At 37.8% G+C, this 21,573-nt stretch overlaps 1 protein-coding gene across 12 annotated transcripts in view; it reads right to left on the reverse strand.

Moving 5' to 3' along the window:
* The window catches only part of CEP152 (centrosomal protein 152), a 91,219-nt gene that overhangs the window by 62,948 nt on the left and 6,698 nt on the right, over nt 1-21,573 (reverse strand). For 11 of the 12 annotated variants that reach the window (XM_040492632.1, XM_040492630.1, XM_040492631.1 and 8 more), the window contains 8 exons: nt 14,532-14,635; nt 14,256-14,328; nt 13,897-14,175; nt 12,109-12,274; nt 9,663-9,803; nt 8,210-8,349; nt 4,420-4,620; nt 255-402 (listed from right to left, as the gene is read on the reverse strand). In XM_040492632.1, coding sequence (XP_040348566.1) covers nt 255-402; nt 4,420-4,620; nt 8,210-8,349; nt 9,663-9,803; nt 12,109-12,274; nt 13,897-14,175; nt 14,256-14,328; nt 14,532-14,635 — 1,252 coding nt within the window. Of the gene's footprint in view, nt 1-254; nt 403-4,419; nt 4,621-8,209; nt 8,350-9,662; nt 9,804-12,108; nt 12,275-13,896; nt 14,176-14,255; nt 14,329-14,531; nt 14,636-21,573 lie in introns of those variants that run through there. The other variant, XM_040492639.1, reaches the window with a different exon arrangement.

Here is a 21,573-nt window from a genome sequence, read left to right on the forward strand (position 1 = left end):
TATGTGTGTGAGCTCAATTTCACTTGAAGGAAATATATTCAAACATTAACAACAGTTATCTCTGTGTGGTAGGATTATTGGTTATTTTTATTTGTTACTTTGCACATTAAACACATATAATAGCAACACTTGAAAACTGTCACTGGTGGTCTTTTCTGCCTTTCTCGATTTTTAGAATTCATGGATCCTACTACATTCTCTTTGCATATTATGCTAGCCTACTGTGGAGACAAGAGCCCACCCAGGGCACCCACCTGAGTGCAAAAAGTTGGCACACTGCTTCTGACTCTCCTCTAGACTTCTTGTCAATCTGTTAATGATCTCAGTCTTTTCTAATTTGGTCGCTTCTTGATTCCTTTCCAATTGGTTCACTTGGTCTTTCAAATGACAACAAATATCTTCCTAAATAGAAAGTATTCAAGAAGTCATTTCATGATCCGTTGTTAAACGTTAAACAAATATGATACACAATTGGATTTTAAGTCAAATATAAAATCACACAGCAGCATCACCTCTTTTACAAGGTTAAGTGCACAGGACTGGGAGGAAGTTAGAACAAACTTGTATGATCTTGGGTGAGTCATCAACTTCTCCATCTGTTTTTTTCTGTTGTAATTATGCTAATAAAGGTTAAATTCAATGATTTCTAAAGTCCCTTCTGTTCTATAATCACAAGGCACTGATATTCTAAAATTAGATTTTATCCAAGCCAAAGAAAATATATTACACTTCTATTTGCATTTTACACTGTCAGTATAAGTGTATGTATTCATATTTAGGCAGACCACTTTGAACCATGGACTCTGTATCCCAAGACAGGAAGGATACAGATACATAAATGGAAACTCACTCTATTCTGAACAGCCAAAAGCTCATTCTACTCTGAGTAGCCAAAAAAAAATCTCTCCCTCTTCTGAATTTCTTTTATACGGTTTCTCTTTTTCTTTCTACCTTTTACATGTCTTATTTCCTTCTTTTTCTTACTTCTACAGGTACCTATGCAGTGCCTTGCACAAAGTGAGGTATAAAAACAAACAAATAAACAAAACAAAACCTTGAAAAACAAAGGACAAAAAACCCAGATGGGACAAATGTGTGTGTGCGTGTATGTGGGTGCAGGCACACGCATGCACTCATGTGTGCAGCTGTGTGGGGATATGTAGAAAATGCAGAGCACGTATATAATATACTCAAGTTTCTTCAAAAAGAAAAATGTGTTTGGGAGTAATAAGCCACAGGAGTCCCAAGCCTAGGTAGAAGAAAGCATCACTTCTCACTCAAAAAAGCCTATATAGGCTGAATTCCACACAAATAGCAGAACATGAGACAGCCAGGAGTATATTAAGGTAAATGGTTAAAGTCACCTGAAAAAGCCTGAAGAAAATAAGTTGTAATAAGGGCTTTGAAGCAGACAGAAGGCACTTAGGGCCTGATCCACAGGATAATGTAAAGCCCAATAATGCTTTCAGGATACTAACACAAGGGACACCTCATTAAGGATAGCGACAGTATCGTTAAGGAGAGGAAAGAGACTCTCAAGTCTCCTGTTTTACCTCAAAAATTCACGTGAATTTTGCATTCTCTTTCATAATGTAGTCATGTTTGCTTTAAATTTTTTTCTACTAAATTTTTGAGCAAAATGAAGCTTCTGGAAACTACTCCATGTTTATTCAACAGTGCAAACCTCTTGGCTCTTGGCTGCTAATTCCCAGGCCAGCTTGAAAAGCGTGGCTCCAAAGTGCCAAAATACCATGGCAAACACGATGAATGGGCTAACGTTAATGACAGTGTGAATGTGTGTGTGAGAAGGGGTGGGGAGACAACCAACATTTACTTATGTGCTGGGGAGGCTACGATCACTCTTATAAGAGACTGAGAACTGGCAAAAAGTTAGTTCAAGAAAGGGTATGAAAAAAACTATATAAAGAAACGGCCAACTGTAGCAATAACTTGACTATATGCAACAATCAACTAAACCATGTTGTTTCCTGTTAACAAGTTCAGGGAGCCAATTACACTCAGAAACCTGTGCAGTTCAAATACCAAGAAATGAACAAAACATGGTTCTATGTTTTCCATGAGTAGATTGAGTAAGAACATTCAGTTCCAGACAGGTAAAGGCAGACATCCCCTAAGACTGACCAAGACAAGGGTGGTGATAAAGAAATAGTAGCTGAATCTATCTTTGGAAGCAAATGGAAATGAACAAGTTTCTAAAGCACAGAAAAATGAGGATTGGGCCACACACACATAGGTCTGTGGGGACCTCTTAGCTAAAGAAAGTGTTTAAACTGGAGCCTTTAAATCTAACATTAAAGGAAAGTTAGAAAGTAGACCAGGTGAAAGTCATGACATAGAAACCAAAGTCCACAACTTCACCTAAAGGTGAAAATTTCAAGAAGACTGAAAAGAAGAACGGTGTTATACAATCAAGGAGATAATCCCAGATCTTAGCCCTATATTCAGAGATCTCAGAACATGACACTTCCATGAACGGGAGAGACAGAAGAGGAAGGTCCAAGAGATGGTTTGCTATTAGAGAGTTCTGTCCCTGAAGGAACACTGAGCTCAAGAAGCTTCTCCCTCATCTGCTCTGTCACACTAGAAAACCTAAGAGGAACTCAGCCATAGTAAAAAGAACTGTTATACGTTGAGAGTGTGTACAATCCTTTTTACCTACAAAAGATGACGGCTTCAGGAAGGCACTAGATGAATAATATAATTTCACAAGCTATATATTTCTCAAAATATAGTAGCTACATAGACATTTTAAGAAAAAAACCTCAACTGCATCATGGATTGCTACTCCTCCCACTACATGAATCAATCCCTGTGTTGCATTTGGTCTTTCAAAATATAATTAAATATACATTAAAGCTTTTTGGGATGAGCACTGGGTGTTGTATGGAAACCAATTTGACAATAAATTTCATATATTGAAAAAAATAAATCAATAAAAATAAATAAATAAATAAATATACATTAAAGCCTGTTTACATCCTGATATTTAGCTGTTGTTCAAAAGATGTTTGCTTAACACATGAAATAATACGATTAGCACACAAATGTAGTCCTTTCCCACCAAAAACAAGTTTTTCATAAAACAGCGAATTTTTAACCTTTGCAAGGCAAAGCATGAGCCTCTTATGAGGAAAATCTGAATGAGTTTGTGGGTCTTCTCAAAAACAAAAATGCATATGCCAACATCCAAAAGAAAACCATACCCACAATTTGAGATTCATCAAAGCCATGGAGCCTAGTCATGAACTGCCTTAGGGGACGCCAGATTAAAAGTCTGTATAACTCACACAACGTACTATGTGTGAAAATCTATGCTGTTGCCACTGTACACATACAGTACAAAGCACATAGGGACACAGCTGTACGTAACTGCGTGAATAAGTTTGCTTACTCAAGTTCATCTGCTAAATTATCCAGCTATTTGTACCTTGCTACTATTTTCCAAGAGTTGTTCTACTTTTCTCGGTAATATGCTGAATGGAGTACAGGAAAAGGTTTATCTGAAAGTGAAGAAAAGTGCACTCTGGGGCGCCTGGATGGCTCAGTTGGTTAAGCATCCGACTTCGGCTCAAGTCAGGATCTCCCGGTTCGTGAGTTTGAGTCCCACGTCGGGCTCTGTGTTGACAGCTCAGAGTCTGGAGCCTGCTTCGGATTCTGTATCTCCCTCTCTCTCTGCCCCTCCCCTGCTCATGCTCTGTCTCTCTCTCTCTCTCAAAAATAAAATTTATTTAATAAATTTTAAATTTAATAAAATTAAAATTTATTTAATAAACATTAAAAAAATTTAAAAAAAGAAAAGTGCACTCTGAAATTTTATTTATTCAAATGATTACCTGGGGTTTGGGAGCATAAGTAAACCCACCACCTGACTCACCCTTAGTTTACATTTTATTCACTTTGGAGCAAAAATAATTCAAACTGTGAGAGATGCTGAGACTTTCCTCCTTATTTTGTTTATTACACTACTCTCAAAAATTAACTCTTCTCCCAAGAACCACTTGTAGACAATGTTTACTCACAGGTTAACTACCCAACAAAGGCTTTCTACTGGTTAAACTCCCAGGACAACCTCGAAAGTTCAGGCCAGCTCCTAGAGCACTAGCCTTTTCAGTCTGGATTTACTCTAGGGCAGTAATTATGTATAAATACTCTACAAATAAAGGACCGGTAGGTAGGAGAACTGAGAAAGTACTAACCAATCCTATCAAAGAAAAAAATTTCCAAAATGCTGCCCACAGGACATCTTCATAGATTAAAAATCTTTGGCTTTTAATTTTTACTCACAAACACCTACTGCAAACATCCAAATTTTCCATATGAAGAACCACAAAGTATCAGTTATGAAAAATAACCAGTTTTACTTGTTAATGACAGTGGCTCATTTGAGATCATCCCAACCTGCTCCTTAAGTGCAGTGACTGTAGCATCCAGCTTCCTTTGCAAGGACGACAGTTGCTCCTCATGCTTCTTCGTGAGGCCCGTAACAATGCTGTCGTGCTGCTCTCTCACACGCTGGAGTGACTCAGAATGATGGAGGTCCAGCAGCTGCTGCTTCAGGCTTTCCAGAGCCATTTCCGTCGTTCTGGACTTCTTAATCATCTAGAAGGTACACACAGGACATCCAGGTTTACAATATTTTGACTCTGTGCTCTCTTTATGGACATTAAAACTCAACCATCCTTTAAGGAGAATAGAGAAGAAAGGGTCTCCCTATGGTGGCTCTAGTTCCTTAAAACTTCCCTAGCTGGGACTCCCCAGGCCCATGGTCGCTGGAAACATCATTCACTGAGAAAAAAACCTATAGTTACCTGAGGAGAGTGACAGAGGATTTTGCTTAGCATGATGGCAATGTGGGTACCAGACAAGGAGTCTGTGGCTACAACACTGGTCCCAGTACTGTTTGCATCTCTCTGAGCCCAGTGGGGGTGGGGGGGGGACCACAATTGTTAGGTCACAGAAAAATGACAACTGTTTCTTAAATGTTTCTTTTCAAAACACTGATAAAAACTATCAGTGATTACTTACTAAAAAAAAAAAGTTTTGGAAACTATGTCTGTACAGCTGTTGAAAAATATTGGTATATTAGGCTAAATAATGGCTTCCAAAAGATGTCCATGTCCTAATCCCTAAAACCTGTGAGTATGTTATGTTATATGACAAGGGAAAAGCAAGGTTACACACGAAATTAAAATTGCTAATCAGATGACCTTAAAATAAAAAAGATTAACCTGAGGGTGCCTAGGTGGCTCAGGTGGTTGGGCGTCTGTCTGACTCTTGGTTTTGGCTCAGGTCATGATCTCACGGTTCCTGAGTTTGAACTCGCATTGGGCTTCCGCACTGATGTGCAGGGCCTACCTGTGATTCTCTCTCTCTTCCTTTCTCTCTGCCCTTCCCTTGCTCGTGCTCTCTCTCTCTCTTTCAAAATAAGTAAACTTAAAAAAAAAATGCTACAAGATAAAAGATTATCCTGTATCACCTGGGGTCCAATGTATCTAGAGAGATCCTTAAACGAGAAAAACTGAGGTAAGAAAGTCAGAACCAGTGACTTCTGGCCCTGAAGATGAAAATGGGCATAAACCAAGGAGTGCAGGTGGCCTCTAGGAGCTAGAAAAGGCAAGAAAATGGATTCTCCCCCAGAGCCTCCAAAAAGCAGCATAGCCCTGCTGACCTTGACGTTAGCCCAGTGAGACCCATATCAGACTTCTAACCTCCAGAACTGTAAGACAGAAGCACTATTTCAAGCCATTAAGTTTATATTAATCTGTTACAACAACAATAGGAAACCAATACACGTGGTGATTCTGTTGCTTTTATGTTTTCATTTATGCCTTATTTCTTAAAAATGCAATTTCTAACTTACAAAGAGATTACAAAGTTATAACCTTTTACTACATAAAAGCAAGTTAGGTTTTTAACCTAAGGACTATCAGTTTTCAAAAAGTTAAAATGCTAATAGTCTATATCACACAAAAATTAAAATTTAAAATGAGGCTTATCCTTCATTTCTAGTCCAGAGATTGACTATTTATTCCAATACTGTGCGAAGTGCTTATGGCGTTTATTCATTTGCTCAATAAATAATGTGACTACTTTGTAGTAGGCAGGGTTCTAGGCACTGAAGGACATGATGAAAGGCAGGCAAGGTCCAGACTCTTACTACCTTCTGCTGGGAAGGGACAGACCTTAACAAGTAAACAAAGGAGATCATTTCAGATAGTTTTGTTTTTAATTTTTTTTTAATGTTTACTTTTGACAGAGAGCGTGCACACAAGCGAGTGTGGGGGAGGGGCAGAGAGAGAGGGAGACACAGAATCCGAAGCAGGCTCTAGGCTCTGAGCTGTCAGCACAGAGCCCGACATAGGGCTCGAATCCACGAACTGTGAGATCATGACCTGAGCCAAAGTTAGATGCTTAACTGACTGAGCCCCCCGAGGTGCCCTTCATAGGATATGGTATGATGAAGAAGAGTGGAAATGCGGGGCTTTGGGCAACTTCAGATATAAAGTGGCTTGTTTTAGCTCACACCTGAAGGATAAGGAGCCAGATATGAAACAATACTGCTTAAATTCTTTCATTAAACCATCCTCAGAACTAGCCACAAATCTCATCCAAACCAAGCTCACAATTTTATAGTCACTTTCATTTTTAGCCACCCTTTTTCCCCCTCTCCAAAATGGTTTGACTCTCTCTCATGAGTCACCCTCCACCAGGCTTGGCTACCAATAACCTCTGATCATTTCCAACCATTAAATGGCTATCTAGTTCATTAATCAAAAAATGTGCTGCCACTTTATTTTTTTTATTTAATTTTTTTAGATTTTATTTTTAAGTAATCTTTATACCCAACATGGGGCTCAAACCCACAACCCCGAGATCAAGAGTTACATGCTCCACTGACAGAATTCCCCAGGTGTCTCTGTGCCACAACTTGAAAGGCACGTGTACCGGAGTCAGGAAATTTCAGTTTTGCTGCTTCGTCAATAACTGGCTTTGTAATCTTGGGCAAGTAATTTGACCTCTTCCAAAATTTGATTAACTCATCTATAAAGTAAACACAACGCCTCACTAATCAAAATCCCAACAAGATCTTTTTACAAACATAAAAAGTTGATATGCAAAATCTAGAAAAGGAAATGTAAAAAAGAGCTACAAAATTTTTAAAGAATACCACCAGTAGCCCTTGTTATCCAAATTTCAAGACATACTGTAACGCTATAGTTGTGTTAGTATCAGAGCAGGAACAGAGAAATATATAAGAAAAAACATGTACAGGTCATGTCAATGTTCAACAACACTCACTCAACATATACTGACCACCTATTATGTGCCAGGCAAAAAGAAGACAGGGGAAACTTAGGAAAAGAAGGAGCTTATTAATCAAATAGCACTGTGTTGTAGAAAGGACCTTCCAGAGAGGAGAGAGGGTATATATGAGAACATAAAAACAACAAACAGGGGCGCCTGGATGGCTCAGTCAGTTAAGCATCTGACTCTTGATTTTGGCTCAGGTCATGATCTCACAGTTTGTGAATTTGAGCCCCGTGTTGGGATCTGCATGAACAGCGTGGAGCCTGCTTGGGATTCTGTCTCCTCTCTCTGACCCTCCCCCACTTGCCCTCTGTCTCTCAAAATAAATAAAAACTTTTAAAAAATGTAAAAAAAAAAACCAACAAATACACTGCCGAGTTTGAGGAGAGTAAAGAAAGAGGTAGGCAAGGATCAGATGGCCATTTCAATGTCACACTTCATCCCACAAGTAAAGCGAGGTCACTGACAGGCTTTAAGCAAAGGAAAGATGATCATATTTTAGAAACATGACTCAGAGGGCCATAAGAGAGAATATGGAGAAGGGGTAAAAGACTAGAGACTATTTAAGAGATTTTTGCTAGAGACGGTAAAAATCCTGAATCAGGGACATGCAGACAGAAATGAGGAGACTCAACAGAACATAGTAGCTGACTGGATGAAAGAGGACAGAGGACCTGAGGTCTCCTCCAGACTTCTATCTGGTACACAGATAACTGGGTGGATGGGAGCACCATTCCTCCAAGGTAAGGGAAACAAAAGCAAGCTTATGGTAGAAGAAGGTATCAACTTCAAGGTTCTTCTAAATTTAGCCCTACGATACCAAAAGCTAAGCAATTAATAAATAACCTTTTACCATAAGTAATCACGATAAAATATTTACCTGTTCTTCGTTCACTTTTAACGCTCGTATTTGGGTCTCCAGTGCTTTTATTTGTGCTTCAAGTTGTAGCTCTCTCTCTTTTCCATTCTGAAAGAGTTTCTGTGATTCTCGGAGGCTGAGGGTCAAACCTTCCTTTTCATCTAGAACATTAAAAATGTTTACATAAATAATAAGTTACTGTACAGGGACCCCGATTGTAACAATCTCTATCAAATATCAGATCCATATCATACAAATGTTCTGTTCCGTTTAGATAGTGAACTTCAGCGGATTTAGAGAAAACCAGGAAAGCTCCAAAAAAGAATGCCTGAGTGACACCAAAAAAACTGAGAGAAACACAACCACTTCCTTCAAAAATCTTCCCTTTGGGAACCACAAGATTTCCTAACAATGATTTCAGCATTTGTTTACTTGAGAAACTACATAGATGTGACAAATCTCTGTTAATCAAAGAAGGGATCTGAGGACTATTAACTTTTTATATGTACTTGCAATGAACTCTTAAATTCACCTAATCTTAAATTCTTCCCACATACTTTACTGTAACCGTTCACAAGTTCTTCTCTCAAAAGAAATTTTATGAGCATTACAGAAAAAGACCTTTTCACTATCAATTATGTTTGAAACAAGTTCGAGTTCAGTCACAAAATTATTCTACAAATGAAAAGTTCAACATTGACCAAAACTACAGAAATCATGAAGAGTAAGCAATTATAATTTGAATCTGTGTTTACTCTATGTGCTTTTCCCAGCAATGACTCCATTTTCTCCTTGGCACTTCCAAAGGAGTTCAGGATCACTAACTCTTACTTGGACTCAAATCTTATGTTAATTTGTAGGCTTAGAAAATGTACTGCAAACTAAACACAAGTCTCTTTGGGAATTGGAATACTTCATCCAAGGTAAACTACATAAGGAGTCAACAACTTATTAGGACAGAATGCTACCAGCATAAAGAATGTTCACTGATTCTAAAAGCCTGATAGAAGAGTAAGAGGGAGAAAATGAGGATCTCGAAATAATATATTCTGGAGAGAAGTAATCCAAGGCCAGGTGTCAAAAGTCCTGGGTTTTTGTTTCATTCTGACTCATTATGAACCCTCCGACCTAGGGCATCCACTCTCTAAGCTTCATATTTATTTTTTTTTTTAATTTTTTTTTTAACGTTTATTTATTTTTGAGACAAAGACAGAGCATGAACGGGGGAGGGTCAGAGAGAGGGAGACACAGAATCGGAAACAGGCTCCAGGCTCTGAGCTGTCAGCACAGAGCCCGACGCGGGGCTCGAACTCACGGACCTCAAGATCGTGACCTGAGCCGAAGTTGGCCGCTCAACCGACTGAGCCACCCAGGCGCCCCTCTAAGCTTCATATTTAAAGTGAGGCTCTCAGAAACAAGATCTGTAGCTCTAGTGCACCTCATAAATGACAGCACCCAACAGGTGTCATCTTACCTTTGACTATCAGAAGCTGGTGATTCAGATATCTAATTTGATGCTCACTTTCATTTAACTTTTCAACTAAGTTGTCTAGTTGTCTCTCTTTTGCTTTGTTAAGAACCTGAAGTTGGATAATCTGCATATTTTCTGCAGAATCTGCATTGAAATTAAAGACAATTTATTAGATAAAAGCAAACACAAATGTAAATTTGTGGATACAACTCAGTATCATGAAATCAATTCAATTGATTGAAACTAGCATTAAAAAAAAAAAAGACAGATGATAATGTATCAGAGTGCATCATGTAGTATGAATAATGATTATTTTGTGAAACTTGTGTTTTAGTTATAGATACTTATTTACATAGGTATATATTATAAGACCTCAACACAATGTAAAAAATGTACTTCTTACTGTGGTCACTGCCAGACATGTTTAAAAGTCTGGTCTAGAGTAGAACCCTGAATCACTACCATTTTGACTAATTAAAGATATGCATATACCAATTACAATGGAATAGAGTTCTATGCTCTCATAAAATTGAAAAAAAAAGTACATCAGCTTCTATAAAGCCATTTCTAAAGAAAATTTCTAGACATCCTTCTCAAAATTTATTTTAAACAGGAGTGGGAATTAAATTGTATTCACGTTCATGGCAACACATAACTGTCGCGTTAATAAATGAACAGATTAATAAAGAATTTTGAGGTCTTCTTTCAGAAATGATTCAAGTCATTTTAGGGACCACTTAAAAATGACTGGGGGAAAAAGAAAAAAATGACGTGTAGGAGAAGGATAGAACTTCAACAACAAAATGACACACATTCTTCATTTTCTACTAGAACAATGCCTCTACTTGCTAACAACCAACACAATCTTCTTTTTTAAAAGAAAAATGGTTAAGACCAAAAGAAAACTGTGAAGACTGGAAACTTTGTTACAAGTCAGACTAAAAAACGGAGGTAGCTCAGGAATTAGCAATCTACAGGCCACACCTCTCTCCAAAGTCATTTTTTTAAACTACTGTTGCTAAACTGTAATCACTAAATTCAGCACTACCATGCCATTAGGTTATTTCATTAACTTCCAAATGTCAAATTTAGGCAAACGTGTAACTTACTTAAACAAAAATAAATAACTAAATGAACCGACTTGATAAAATGCAGACTGTTAAGAAACTGATGTAAGGTTATATGTGCAGAAAGGCCGAGAGACAGAAATGTAACTGAACACAGTGCTGCTGGAAGAGCAAATACCAAGATGTCAGGCCACTGGCGTGATGCTTATTTACTCAGCCCAAGCCAGTTATGCCACACACGCTGTCCACTTCCTCATCTCCTCATTCCACAGCACCTTCTGAACAAAGAAGGGGTCCCCATATTTGCCATGGACGCCTTCAGGGGAAACTGAAGCCTGGCTCCCCCTGGAACTGTCCTGCAGCCCACGTGTATGGTGGACATAGCTCTCTGAAGGTGGGGCATGAAGTCCAATTTCCTTGGTGTAGCCCAGGGAACCCAGAACAGCCAAAATGACCTTCCCCCTGCTTCTCGAATGTACAACAAACAAAAAACCTGCTGTCACACTTAGAATCACACTGGCTCTTCCACATGCATAATAACTAGAAGTTATCTCACATGTCGGAGAGTGTGACAATAAAAGCGAAGCGTATGAAACACTCTTTCAGGTGTTTCAGTCGCAGCGTAAGTTCTGCCTTTTGGTTTTGGAGGCTTCATCTCCTCAACATTCTCTAGTCACACTTCTCACTCTCATATTTATACATGCACTATATATGAGGAATTCTTTTTTTGGCAAGTGCCACATGACTAACCCTGAGATAACTCCAGTTTAAATTCTTAACAATTAAGTACTTTATATCAGAGTTGTCTAATTATTACACTATAACTCTAAAAAATTAAAAGAAAAAAGATGATAATGGCTGATTATTAAATTACATTTCTGTGTGGTAATAAAAAATCTTAGATTGAAGAGAAAACTATAGTTCATTTTCTAAATTAGACTTCAGTAAGAAAAATAAGAAAAATATGTATCTAATGAAAAGTCTTTACCAACTAGAATGACTGAAACGTACAGTTGAGAAGAACTTCTATTAATCTTTTATTATAGTAAGTTTCAAATATGTAAGGTAGAGAGAAGAGTGCAATGAATCCCATAGACCCATCACCCAGATTCAACAATTATGAACTCATGGCCAGTCTTCCTTCAGCTACATCTCCACCCAACATTACCCCAAACAACATATTATTTAAAGTACATCCAAGACTTCATATCAGTTTATTCATACATACTTCAGGATCTCTAAAAATAAGGGGACTTTAAAAAAAAAAAAAAAAACACAACTCCATTATCATATTTAAAAAAAAAAAACAATTCTTGAACATGTCCAAAGTTTTCAAAAATTCTCCAATTATGTTAAGAAATAAATATAAACTTGATACATACTTTCATTAGCTCCTAAAAACTGTTGTTGCAGGCCTTCAAATGTGTCACTTCCCGCTATCTCCTGGGCTGGTGAGTCATCATTCTGGGCAGAAGACTGATAAGGTTTATATGTCACTTTATATGGTTCCAAGGCTTGACAACTGGGGCCTTGTGATATACCAAATTGCTGTTATAAGATGATAAATGAAATTGACAATCATGATTTGGCCTTTTCTTTGAAAATGATCTGAATCAAACACTTCAATTTTGTCATGAAATTTAATTGTGGTACAATTACAAACTTTATACATACATCTTCGCTTAAAAATACCACTTATAGTTATTTAACAATGTTAACTCAAAGTCTGCAATATATAATTTTATGTATCTTAATTGCACTTCTGAAAATATAATGGGGCCAATTCCATAAATAACACTCAAGAATTCCAGTAAGATGGGGCGCCTGGGTGGCTCAGTCGGTTAAGCGTCCGACTTTCAGCTCAGGTCACGATCTCGTGGTCCGTGAGCTCGAGCCCCGCATCCGGCTCTGAGCTGATGGCTCGGAGCCTGGAGCCTGCTTCCGATTCTGTGTCTCCCTCTCTCTCTGTCCCTCCCCCGTTCATGCTCTGTCTCTCTCTGTCTCGAAAATAAATAAACGTTAAAAAAAAAACAAAATTAAAAAAAAAAAAAAAGAATTCCAGTAAGATCATATAGAAATATTTAAGAATGATTTAGATGATGCCAATATCCGGGGAACATAAAAATGTACACATTCAATAACAAGAACAGGTGATACAATACCTTGTATGTAATAAATATTCAATAATACTTGTGGAATAATTAACATTCCATAGAAATAGAAGAGAAAATGACCACGTTAAAAGGACCAAAAAAGGGGCGCCTGGGTGGCGCAGTCGGTTGGGCGTCCGACTTCAGCCAGGTCACGATCTCGCGGTCCGTGAGTTCGAGCCCCGCGTCGGGCTCTGGGCTGATGGCTCGAAGCCTGGAGCCTGCTTCCGATTCTGTGTCTCCCTCTCTCTCTGCCCCTCCCCCGTTCATGCTCTGTCTCTCTCTGATCCAAAAATAAATAAACGTTGAAAAAAAAATTAAAAAAAAATAAAAATAAAAATAAAAGGGACCAAAAAGTCATCCTCTCATTGGGTAACATAAAATAGCTGTTGGCAAAAAGAGGAAAAGCTACTGGCAAAATCAATGTCACTGAGAAAAACTAAGAAGCAGCTACCTAGATCCTAAGGTCTTATCTCATTAAACTCTCCCAGGGCTAAAAAGAAAAAAGAAAAACAAAAGTGTTTCTTTCCTTAAGATTCATCCTGTCTACTGCCGTACCATTGCAAAACAGGTATCAGCTTTGAAGTGTTCAACCTAAAATCTGTTACAGAGGCAGTGAGCTAGAAAATCAAGGTAACTAAATGGTGTCACCTACAAAGATTTACCACTTTAAAAATTACATCAACATACCTGAACATAGCTTCTCATTGAAGCACGGTGACACGGTAGAAGCCAGAAGCAGCAGTAAGCGAGGTGATTCTTTGGCAAACCTAACTTTTAATATTTAACTGTTTCTATAAAGCCTCTTATTTTAAAATTCTACCTTCAGATCATGAATGGATTGTAAACAGAAAACAGCATGACTAATTCAGCATGAGCCTGAATAAAAGCACTCTCGGGACTTTTTGTACTTAAAATAAAGCTTACCATTGCACTTATATACATTTTAAAAATAAACACACACAAGCAAATGTGTACACACATACACATGAATTCCTGAAAGTCCAGTTCTTACAATACCTGGAAATGATTCCTTTGAGGATCTGAAAATTTAATTATATTAGTTGGTTGGCTATTAAATTCCTGCTTCTGACCATTGGTATATGGCCTAAAGTTTTCAGGAAGGTGATATAAATCGGTCTGTTCATAATTACTTGGAGGACTGTAACCACTTCCGCCTTCATCTCCAACTTCGTTAGGATGGTACCCAGGATGCTGGTCGTCAGCTTTATTTTGATTGTCTTCCCAGCCATTGCCACTTTTCTCTCCAGTATATACATCACGAATCTCATTATAGTCCTAGTAGATAACAAAAGTAAAACAAAGGCACTAAGATCTAGTCCCGCCCTCACCAAAGTCATCATCCACCAGATACTTACATTTCCACTTTGAGATTTAGGCAGCACTTGATGCTCATGCCAGTTCATCTCCAATTGCTCAGAGCGATGAGGTCTTGAGAAAAATCGATACTTTAGATTTAGAGCCTATCACAGAGAACTCCCAAGATTTTAACATGTTTTCCCTCCAACCTTCACCTAAAATTCTAAGAATCAGTTTACAATTTTATAATCATGTACATTATTGCCTACAGAGAATCAAAAGAAAGAGTCTTAGGGTATTGTAATATATGAGTGAAAGTGATTTCCGGCCCTTACTCGCCCTCTGTGCCGTCCTCGCTGCAGTCCGAGTAGGGGAGTTCAGGGGAGGACAGGTCATCATCCAGCATGTCGTGAGGTAGGTCAGTGAGTAGCTGCTGCAACTAAGACAGGAGAGCCAGCATCAACATCACACTGACTTAAACATTTAAACTCAAGCCAAAGCTGCCTTGGAAAGCATGATTTTGACTTTAGAAGACAAAGAAGTTCCTAATTTCTCCATTTAATAAGTGTTTTAAATCCCACACACATTATGTTCATCATTTCATGTGGGGAACAGGGGAATGCGTAATATCAGGATTTACACTAGAAGGATTTACACGTTTTCCTACAGAAGTCTTAGACGAAAACACACATACATTACAACAGAATTTTAAAACTTCTTTATAGACACACAGGAAGTCATGATAATGGTACAATCACCGTATTATGTTACCACAGGGCAGACTTGAGTCTCAGAATCCTGTTTGACCAGTAATCAGAAGGTGGGGACTTGACAATCACACATTCCCCATGGGAGCCTGAGGAGCCAGCTCTACTTGGGCCAGGTGGTGAAAACAGTAGTTCCAGCAGCAGCGGCAGGTGGCCCGGAAGCCCTTAAAAGCTCTAATAATGTGACAGAAACCCCTTGGAGAGTGATTAATTAGCAGACTGGTGTCTAATTCCAATGATGAAAAGATACATGATACTTCAGCTCTTGTAAAACAGTTGAATAAAAACAAGAGTTTTAAGTCCACTTTTCCACAGGTAGCACTCTCAAAAGCATAACTCCAAAACTGACATAAAAGCATTTGACCTCACTCTGTAATGTTTTTCTAGATAAATCACACCTTTAGCATCCCGCCTATAAAAACTAGATAAAAACAAATTCATTTAAGTTTCAAAATAAACTGTGATTAAGAGATGAAGAAACTGTCTAATTTGTTGAATTTCAGTATCTGTAAATGTCTTTCTTCAATTTCCAATATAATGTCTTAAAAGTGATAACAATCAGAAGATTCAAATATTATTAAATAGAAGCAAACTGAAATCATCATCATGATTTCTCATTAAAATTAAGCACTGGTTAAATTAACAAGTTGACTGAGTCCTCCGCAGCACATAAATGAATCCCATAAAATTACATAATGTGAGTGTGTTTTAAAAATATTAAATACTCTGTAAAACCTTGGAGGAAACAAAACAAGTTGCTTCTTAGTCTATAGCAAGTTTTTTTCCCCATTTCTCTGTCCTTAGAAGGAATGAAACATAGCTATAAAACATGTCTGAGTATTACATTTATAATCAAAAACCTTCTGAAATAAAATACATATATATAAAGTTAAATAAAAATATTCTAAGAAAGGTCTCAAACGAATACTCCAATTGTTAACTGAATTTTGGAGAAGTCAAATTTGGGAATGGGAATGGGGTATATGAGGAGGGGAGGGGGATATTTCCTCACCCCACATATATTTCTAATATTCACTGTATTATTTTTTTTTTAATTTTCTCAACCCATGGTGTTCTTTAAAAATGAAACATGAGAAAAACATTCTTATTCTATTCCAGTGAAAAGTTAACTTTGTCCCAAAATTTATTCGATATTAATATGAACAACCAAGACCTTGATTTATTGGCCACCTGCTCATGCTGGATAATTGAAAAACCTTTTTGAGAATTAGCCATATCAGACTTGATCCAAAGATATAAAGAAAAAGAAACACTAAAAATGAAACAAAACACATCAACCTATTAGTATACTACATGCATGCCTCAAGTGAAAGGTAGCAAAGTGATTTGAGAAAGACACAAAATTCACTAAGCAAAAATCATATATGATGTCTTTTAAAGTAGTCAAACTTGTTTTGTCTATAATTATGTACCACTGCTTTAAGGAAAAAGACTACCCCCACATACTACCCAGAGAAAAATACCAAGAAAATAAATCTCTTATACTTACATCAAGTAAGGACTCCTGTACAGAAAGAATATTTTCTTGTAAACCTTCAGTGAGGTTCAAGTACATAGTCTTATCATTAAGGGGAACCTTGACAGGGACATCGGAATAGTACATTTTTTCCTCTTACCAAGATAGAAAAAGCTATACAATAATTAAGCAGTTCTTTGTGACACCACAAAAGTAACACAACTGGCATCCATGGAGAAAAATTAATCTGAGCATAAGTAGAAAGTTCATCAAAATGCTTCTGGATCCATAGATGAACTTAACAACTAGCAAAATCATCCCTATAGTATTTAGTTTCTTAAAAAATATTTTACAGATAAGCTAACACTTTGAAACCTTTTTATTCACCTTCAAAAAAATTTTCCCTGAAGTTCTTTGGCATAGTTGGGCCATATTCCTGGCTTCCATAACTTTCAGGACAGAAAGAAGCTAAATGAGGTGAGTCCCCCTAATAAGGGCATTCGGGAACAAAAATCCCACCCCCAAGGCTTCCATTCCCAGGATCAAAGTGTGCCCTTCTCATATACACTGTCAAATAGATTTTGCTTTCGGTCATTGAATTTCGCCATAAAACACAGAATTACCAGATCAACTTAGCATGATACCAAGTAGAGAATTTTATAAACTATAAATTTTCCTCATTAAAGAACCCACCTAGCTACCAAATACAGATTCAAGGGCAAAGAGAACACTCTATAAATTACAACATTTAATTCCACTCATTACTTTCAAATTCAACAGATTGCTTTTGGGTTGCAAATGTAATCTTTTCAGTGGGATATTATTGTGTGTCAACTGAGTTTAATCATTAAAAAGGTACCTTCCCATAGAAAAAAGATAATTTGCCATTGCTAAGGCCTCTACCGAAATGCATTCTAAGCCATTCCATAAACTCCTCTCTCTTTGCTACTTCACAGCTTTCTTTCCTAAAAAGAAAGAAAAACCTGAGGGCATTTTACTCAAAGAACTTGAGCAGCAAAACACTTTGCAATAAGTCATGCAGAACACCCAAACAGCCTATGTTTAGGGGGAATGTAAAACAGAAAACATGTAAACTTTTTGCTAGGGTTTTCAACCTAACTAAACAGACTGTCTTCAGAGACTGTAATCTTCAACATTCATGAAAGCATGAATTACTTGCCACACATCTTCACATCTTTTCCCAGGAGAAAAGCAACAAATGAAACAGCCAACACTCATATGCCTCTTGAACAGGTTACCTCACAAACACACTGAAAAGATTCTGATATGTTAAAATGTGAATTCTTACAGAACGCTTTCATGGATACACACTAAGCAGAATCTTCATTTTAACCTAAGAGCCAAGTTAAAAGCGTCCTTGAAATGGCCCAATGTGAGAATGATGAAGGGCCAAATAACGTGGCAGCCAGAGTTTTAGTTTATGATTTATACTACAGGCAGAATTTTTTTTTAAATCCATTCCATTAATTAAATAAATTTTATGTTAGTGGGAAAGACTGTGTCTAGATCGCCACATATCTGAAAAAGAAATATGGCAGCATTTGCTCAACAAATATTGGCTGCCCTACAGATGACACAAAACTCCAGGCCTGGAAGGAACACTGGAGCTCCTCCCAACCCACATCTCTCCTTCTAAAGGGGAGCAAAGCAAGACCCGGAGAAGGTAAGGGGCATGCCCAGGAAAAGAGTTACGGTCCCAGAGCCCACACCAGAACCTGAATCTCCCCATTCCCACTCCAATTTTCTTCTACGTGACATTTTGTTGGTCACTGGAAGACACTTATGTCTACCTATTTGTATATGATCAAACCACACTCAGCCAGACTTAGGTTTTTGTTTCCACTGTGACAGTCCCTGAAAAATACCTATATAAGAAACATTCAAAGGCATAATCCAGATAAAGTATAAGAAACTGCTAAAGAAAGATATCTACCATATGAATACTGAACCATTTGTTTCTTTGATTTTCTCAGGTGATGACAAGAAAATTCCACTAAATACGTCAAATAATATAAAATGTAAACAAATACTGGCTTCACAACCCCCTCTAGTGGGGACAAAATGTCAAACTGTTCCTATAATTACATCAAACAAGGCAGTTAGAAAGTAGAAGAAAGGCTTTGCAGTGGAAACCCTACCTCTTTAAAACACAGGATTTCAAAAAGCTCAAATGAGCTTTATTATTCTATTAGAGAAGCACTGACATAAAAACCAAATGGACTCAAATCAGCATGGCCAGGTGCAAGCTTCTCTCTGCCATCTGCTTCTTAAAGCACCTACATTTCTACTCAAGATCATTTTCCAGGCTTCAAATCTAACATTACTAAATGAACTATCATCAGCAAGTATTATCTTGATAGCACAGATTACTAGTACTTCTTCCCCAAACCACCAGTTCCAAAATACATACTCATATATGGAGAACAAAGCAATAATCACAGAGCTGTTTCCGGTAATACTACAAGTTCACATGTATTCCAGCAACCTGTGAGATCCCAAGTGACAATCTACCTTAAACTGTAGGGTTACCAGTAACTCTGGAGCTTGTAACCACTCCTATCACAACAATAACAACTCTATAATAACCCATGATGAAATCACAAAGCACACTGACTTAAGTGACAAGTATTTTGAAAAATTACATTGTTACAATTATGAATGAGTTAACAGAAGAACTTTTGAATTCTACTTTTCCAGCTTTACAAGTAAAAGTTTGCCTAGAATACTTTGGATGAGGTCCACTTAAGTAGCAAGGGGGACAAGTACATCCATAATTCTCAAATGGTACAGCAAGAAAGTAATGTGATCCAACAAGTTGTAAGAAATATCAGTGATATGAATATTAATTAACATGACAGCATATCTCCCTGGTATCATCACCCTCACTCAGCTGCACCATAATCTGCTCTGTTTACTCTGTAGAAGATGGAGCTTTGGGTGAAAGACTGGATGAGGCTACAGGTTATGCACTTCTTCTCTGTTATGCTTTGGCCCACAGTACCCAAACTTTTACCATTATACCATTAGGAACTGAAGTAATTTAGAAATGATTATAGTGCCTTACTTTTCTGTGAAACTCCTGGAGATTTTTTAAAAATATGGGTCTAATCACATATTTAGACCTCTGTGGTTTGAGGTTCTACTGGTCTAAACGTCCTCTGACTACTGAGTCACTTACTAAATACTTTCCTTTTTTGAAGATTAAATGGACCTCCTCCCCTTGCTCTTCAATGCAAACCAATGGAGGGAACAGAAATGAAAAAGGCAAGATCACAATTGTAGAATTGTCCATGCTATTTGGACGGCATGGAAGATGGAACTTGACTATGGCTTATTCACAAATTTATAGGCAAGTGTGGACAAAATCCCAACTGATCCCAAAGGACCAAAATTAAACTCAGGAACTCATCATTCACACCAAAAGGTCAAAATCAGGATTATTCTACCATTTACAAAGAGGATCTCACAAATCCTGAGCAGAGAAGACTATAAGTCCAATATAGCCTGCTTGGCCCTACATCCTCAGGGATGCAGACACTCCTCCTACATAAGCGAATCGAATACCAAGCGATTCACTAAGTAGAGAAAGCAACATGCATTAGCCAACTACTAACGCTTATAACCCAGCTATCAATCCCAAAGCTATCAACCAGGGAGCAGGAAAAGACCACTCTTTTCTTTAAACCTCGCAAGGCTGTGAAAAGTTCTGCTACGATAGGGTCAGACAGACTAAGGAGGTTGGAATGGACTCTGGATATGCAAACAAACTTAGGTTCAATCAGCCAATTTACCATTTTAACTTGCAGTGATGACATACACATGAGCTGAGTTTTTATCAATAACCCTGAATTTTGTTGGTGAATCTGAAACCCTACAGCCTGTGATCTCACTTCTACCCTTGCCACAATTAAAGAAAAAAAGGCAAAAACACTGTTTACTAACACGAAACATATTCATCATGTTACAGTCAAGTTGGCTATGTATTTTCTTCCACTCTGCTAGAAACACTCATTCTTAGGTACTTCACTTCTTAGGAGCTCCTTTTTTTCTGGAAATTCCCTATCCCAGGGTATAACCTATCAAGAAATGATCCCTATGTCTATTTTCTATATACTTAGAATCTATTTCCTCTGTAACTAACGTTCCCTTTAAAACTGTCACCACACAATACATCTCTAATTAGTTCCCTCTAATACCCTAACCATCTCTCTAATATCTTTTCCAATGAAAACTCACCTGTCAGATTATTTTTTCTTCTTCTTTAAAGTCTACTATAATAATTACTTAAACTGATCCCCTCAAGAATCCCAGTAGCTAAATTCCAGCAAACTATCCAAAGCCATCAGGGTCATGAAAACCTCATGCTGTGAGTTCACAAAGTAACAGAAAACCCTCACCCCCACAACTGCTGTGGAAGGACCCTGTCAAAATCTGGAAACCCCGGCCAGGGTCATGGACTCCAATGCCCTCCGTGACCTGGCACAGAATTGACAGGAGCGAAGCCTGCAAGTGCATAAGCCCACGCTGGTGCGAGAGGATTGTGGCCAGCTGGGAAGGGACAGCCACTGCTCAGATCCAGCCTGCCTGCTGCCATGTGCAGACACAGGCCACATGTGGCCGGGGCTTAGGACGTTTCAAGACAAGCCAGAAACTCTGGGTTGTTACATGAAATATTCCAATCTTTAAACATAGATTGAACTTTGAAAAACACTGTGCAGCCAAACAATACAAATCGTCTATGGACAAAAATCCACCGAGCTGCCAGTTTTCTATCTCTATCCTAACCCTACTTACTGCCAGCTACATGGGCAACTGACCCTATTCTCTGCTTCCTGTTAATACTAACGGTTCACAGTAATGATTCAAAAGGATTGTTTTATATATTAGAAAATGGATCATATCAAGCATAGTCTCAATACAAAAAGAGCCTATCATCATCGTCAATCAAGAAATTTGAGTCAAACTAAAAACAATCCTATCAAATTGACTTTCACCAATTGCTATTACTACTATTGCCACCATTTCCTGAACATTACCATGTGCCAGGAATTCTGTTCAACTCTTATATATGGACATAAAATATAGTCTCCTCCTTTTACTCCCTTTCTCCTT

The sequence above is a fragment of the Herpailurus yagouaroundi genome, unplaced genomic scaffold (genome assembly GCF_014898765.1).
Source record: "Herpailurus yagouaroundi ecotype Mexico unplaced genomic scaffold, PumYag 184, whole genome shotgun sequence".
In the NCBI taxonomy this organism is placed as follows: Eukaryota; Metazoa; Chordata; class Mammalia; order Carnivora; family Felidae; genus Herpailurus; species Herpailurus yagouaroundi.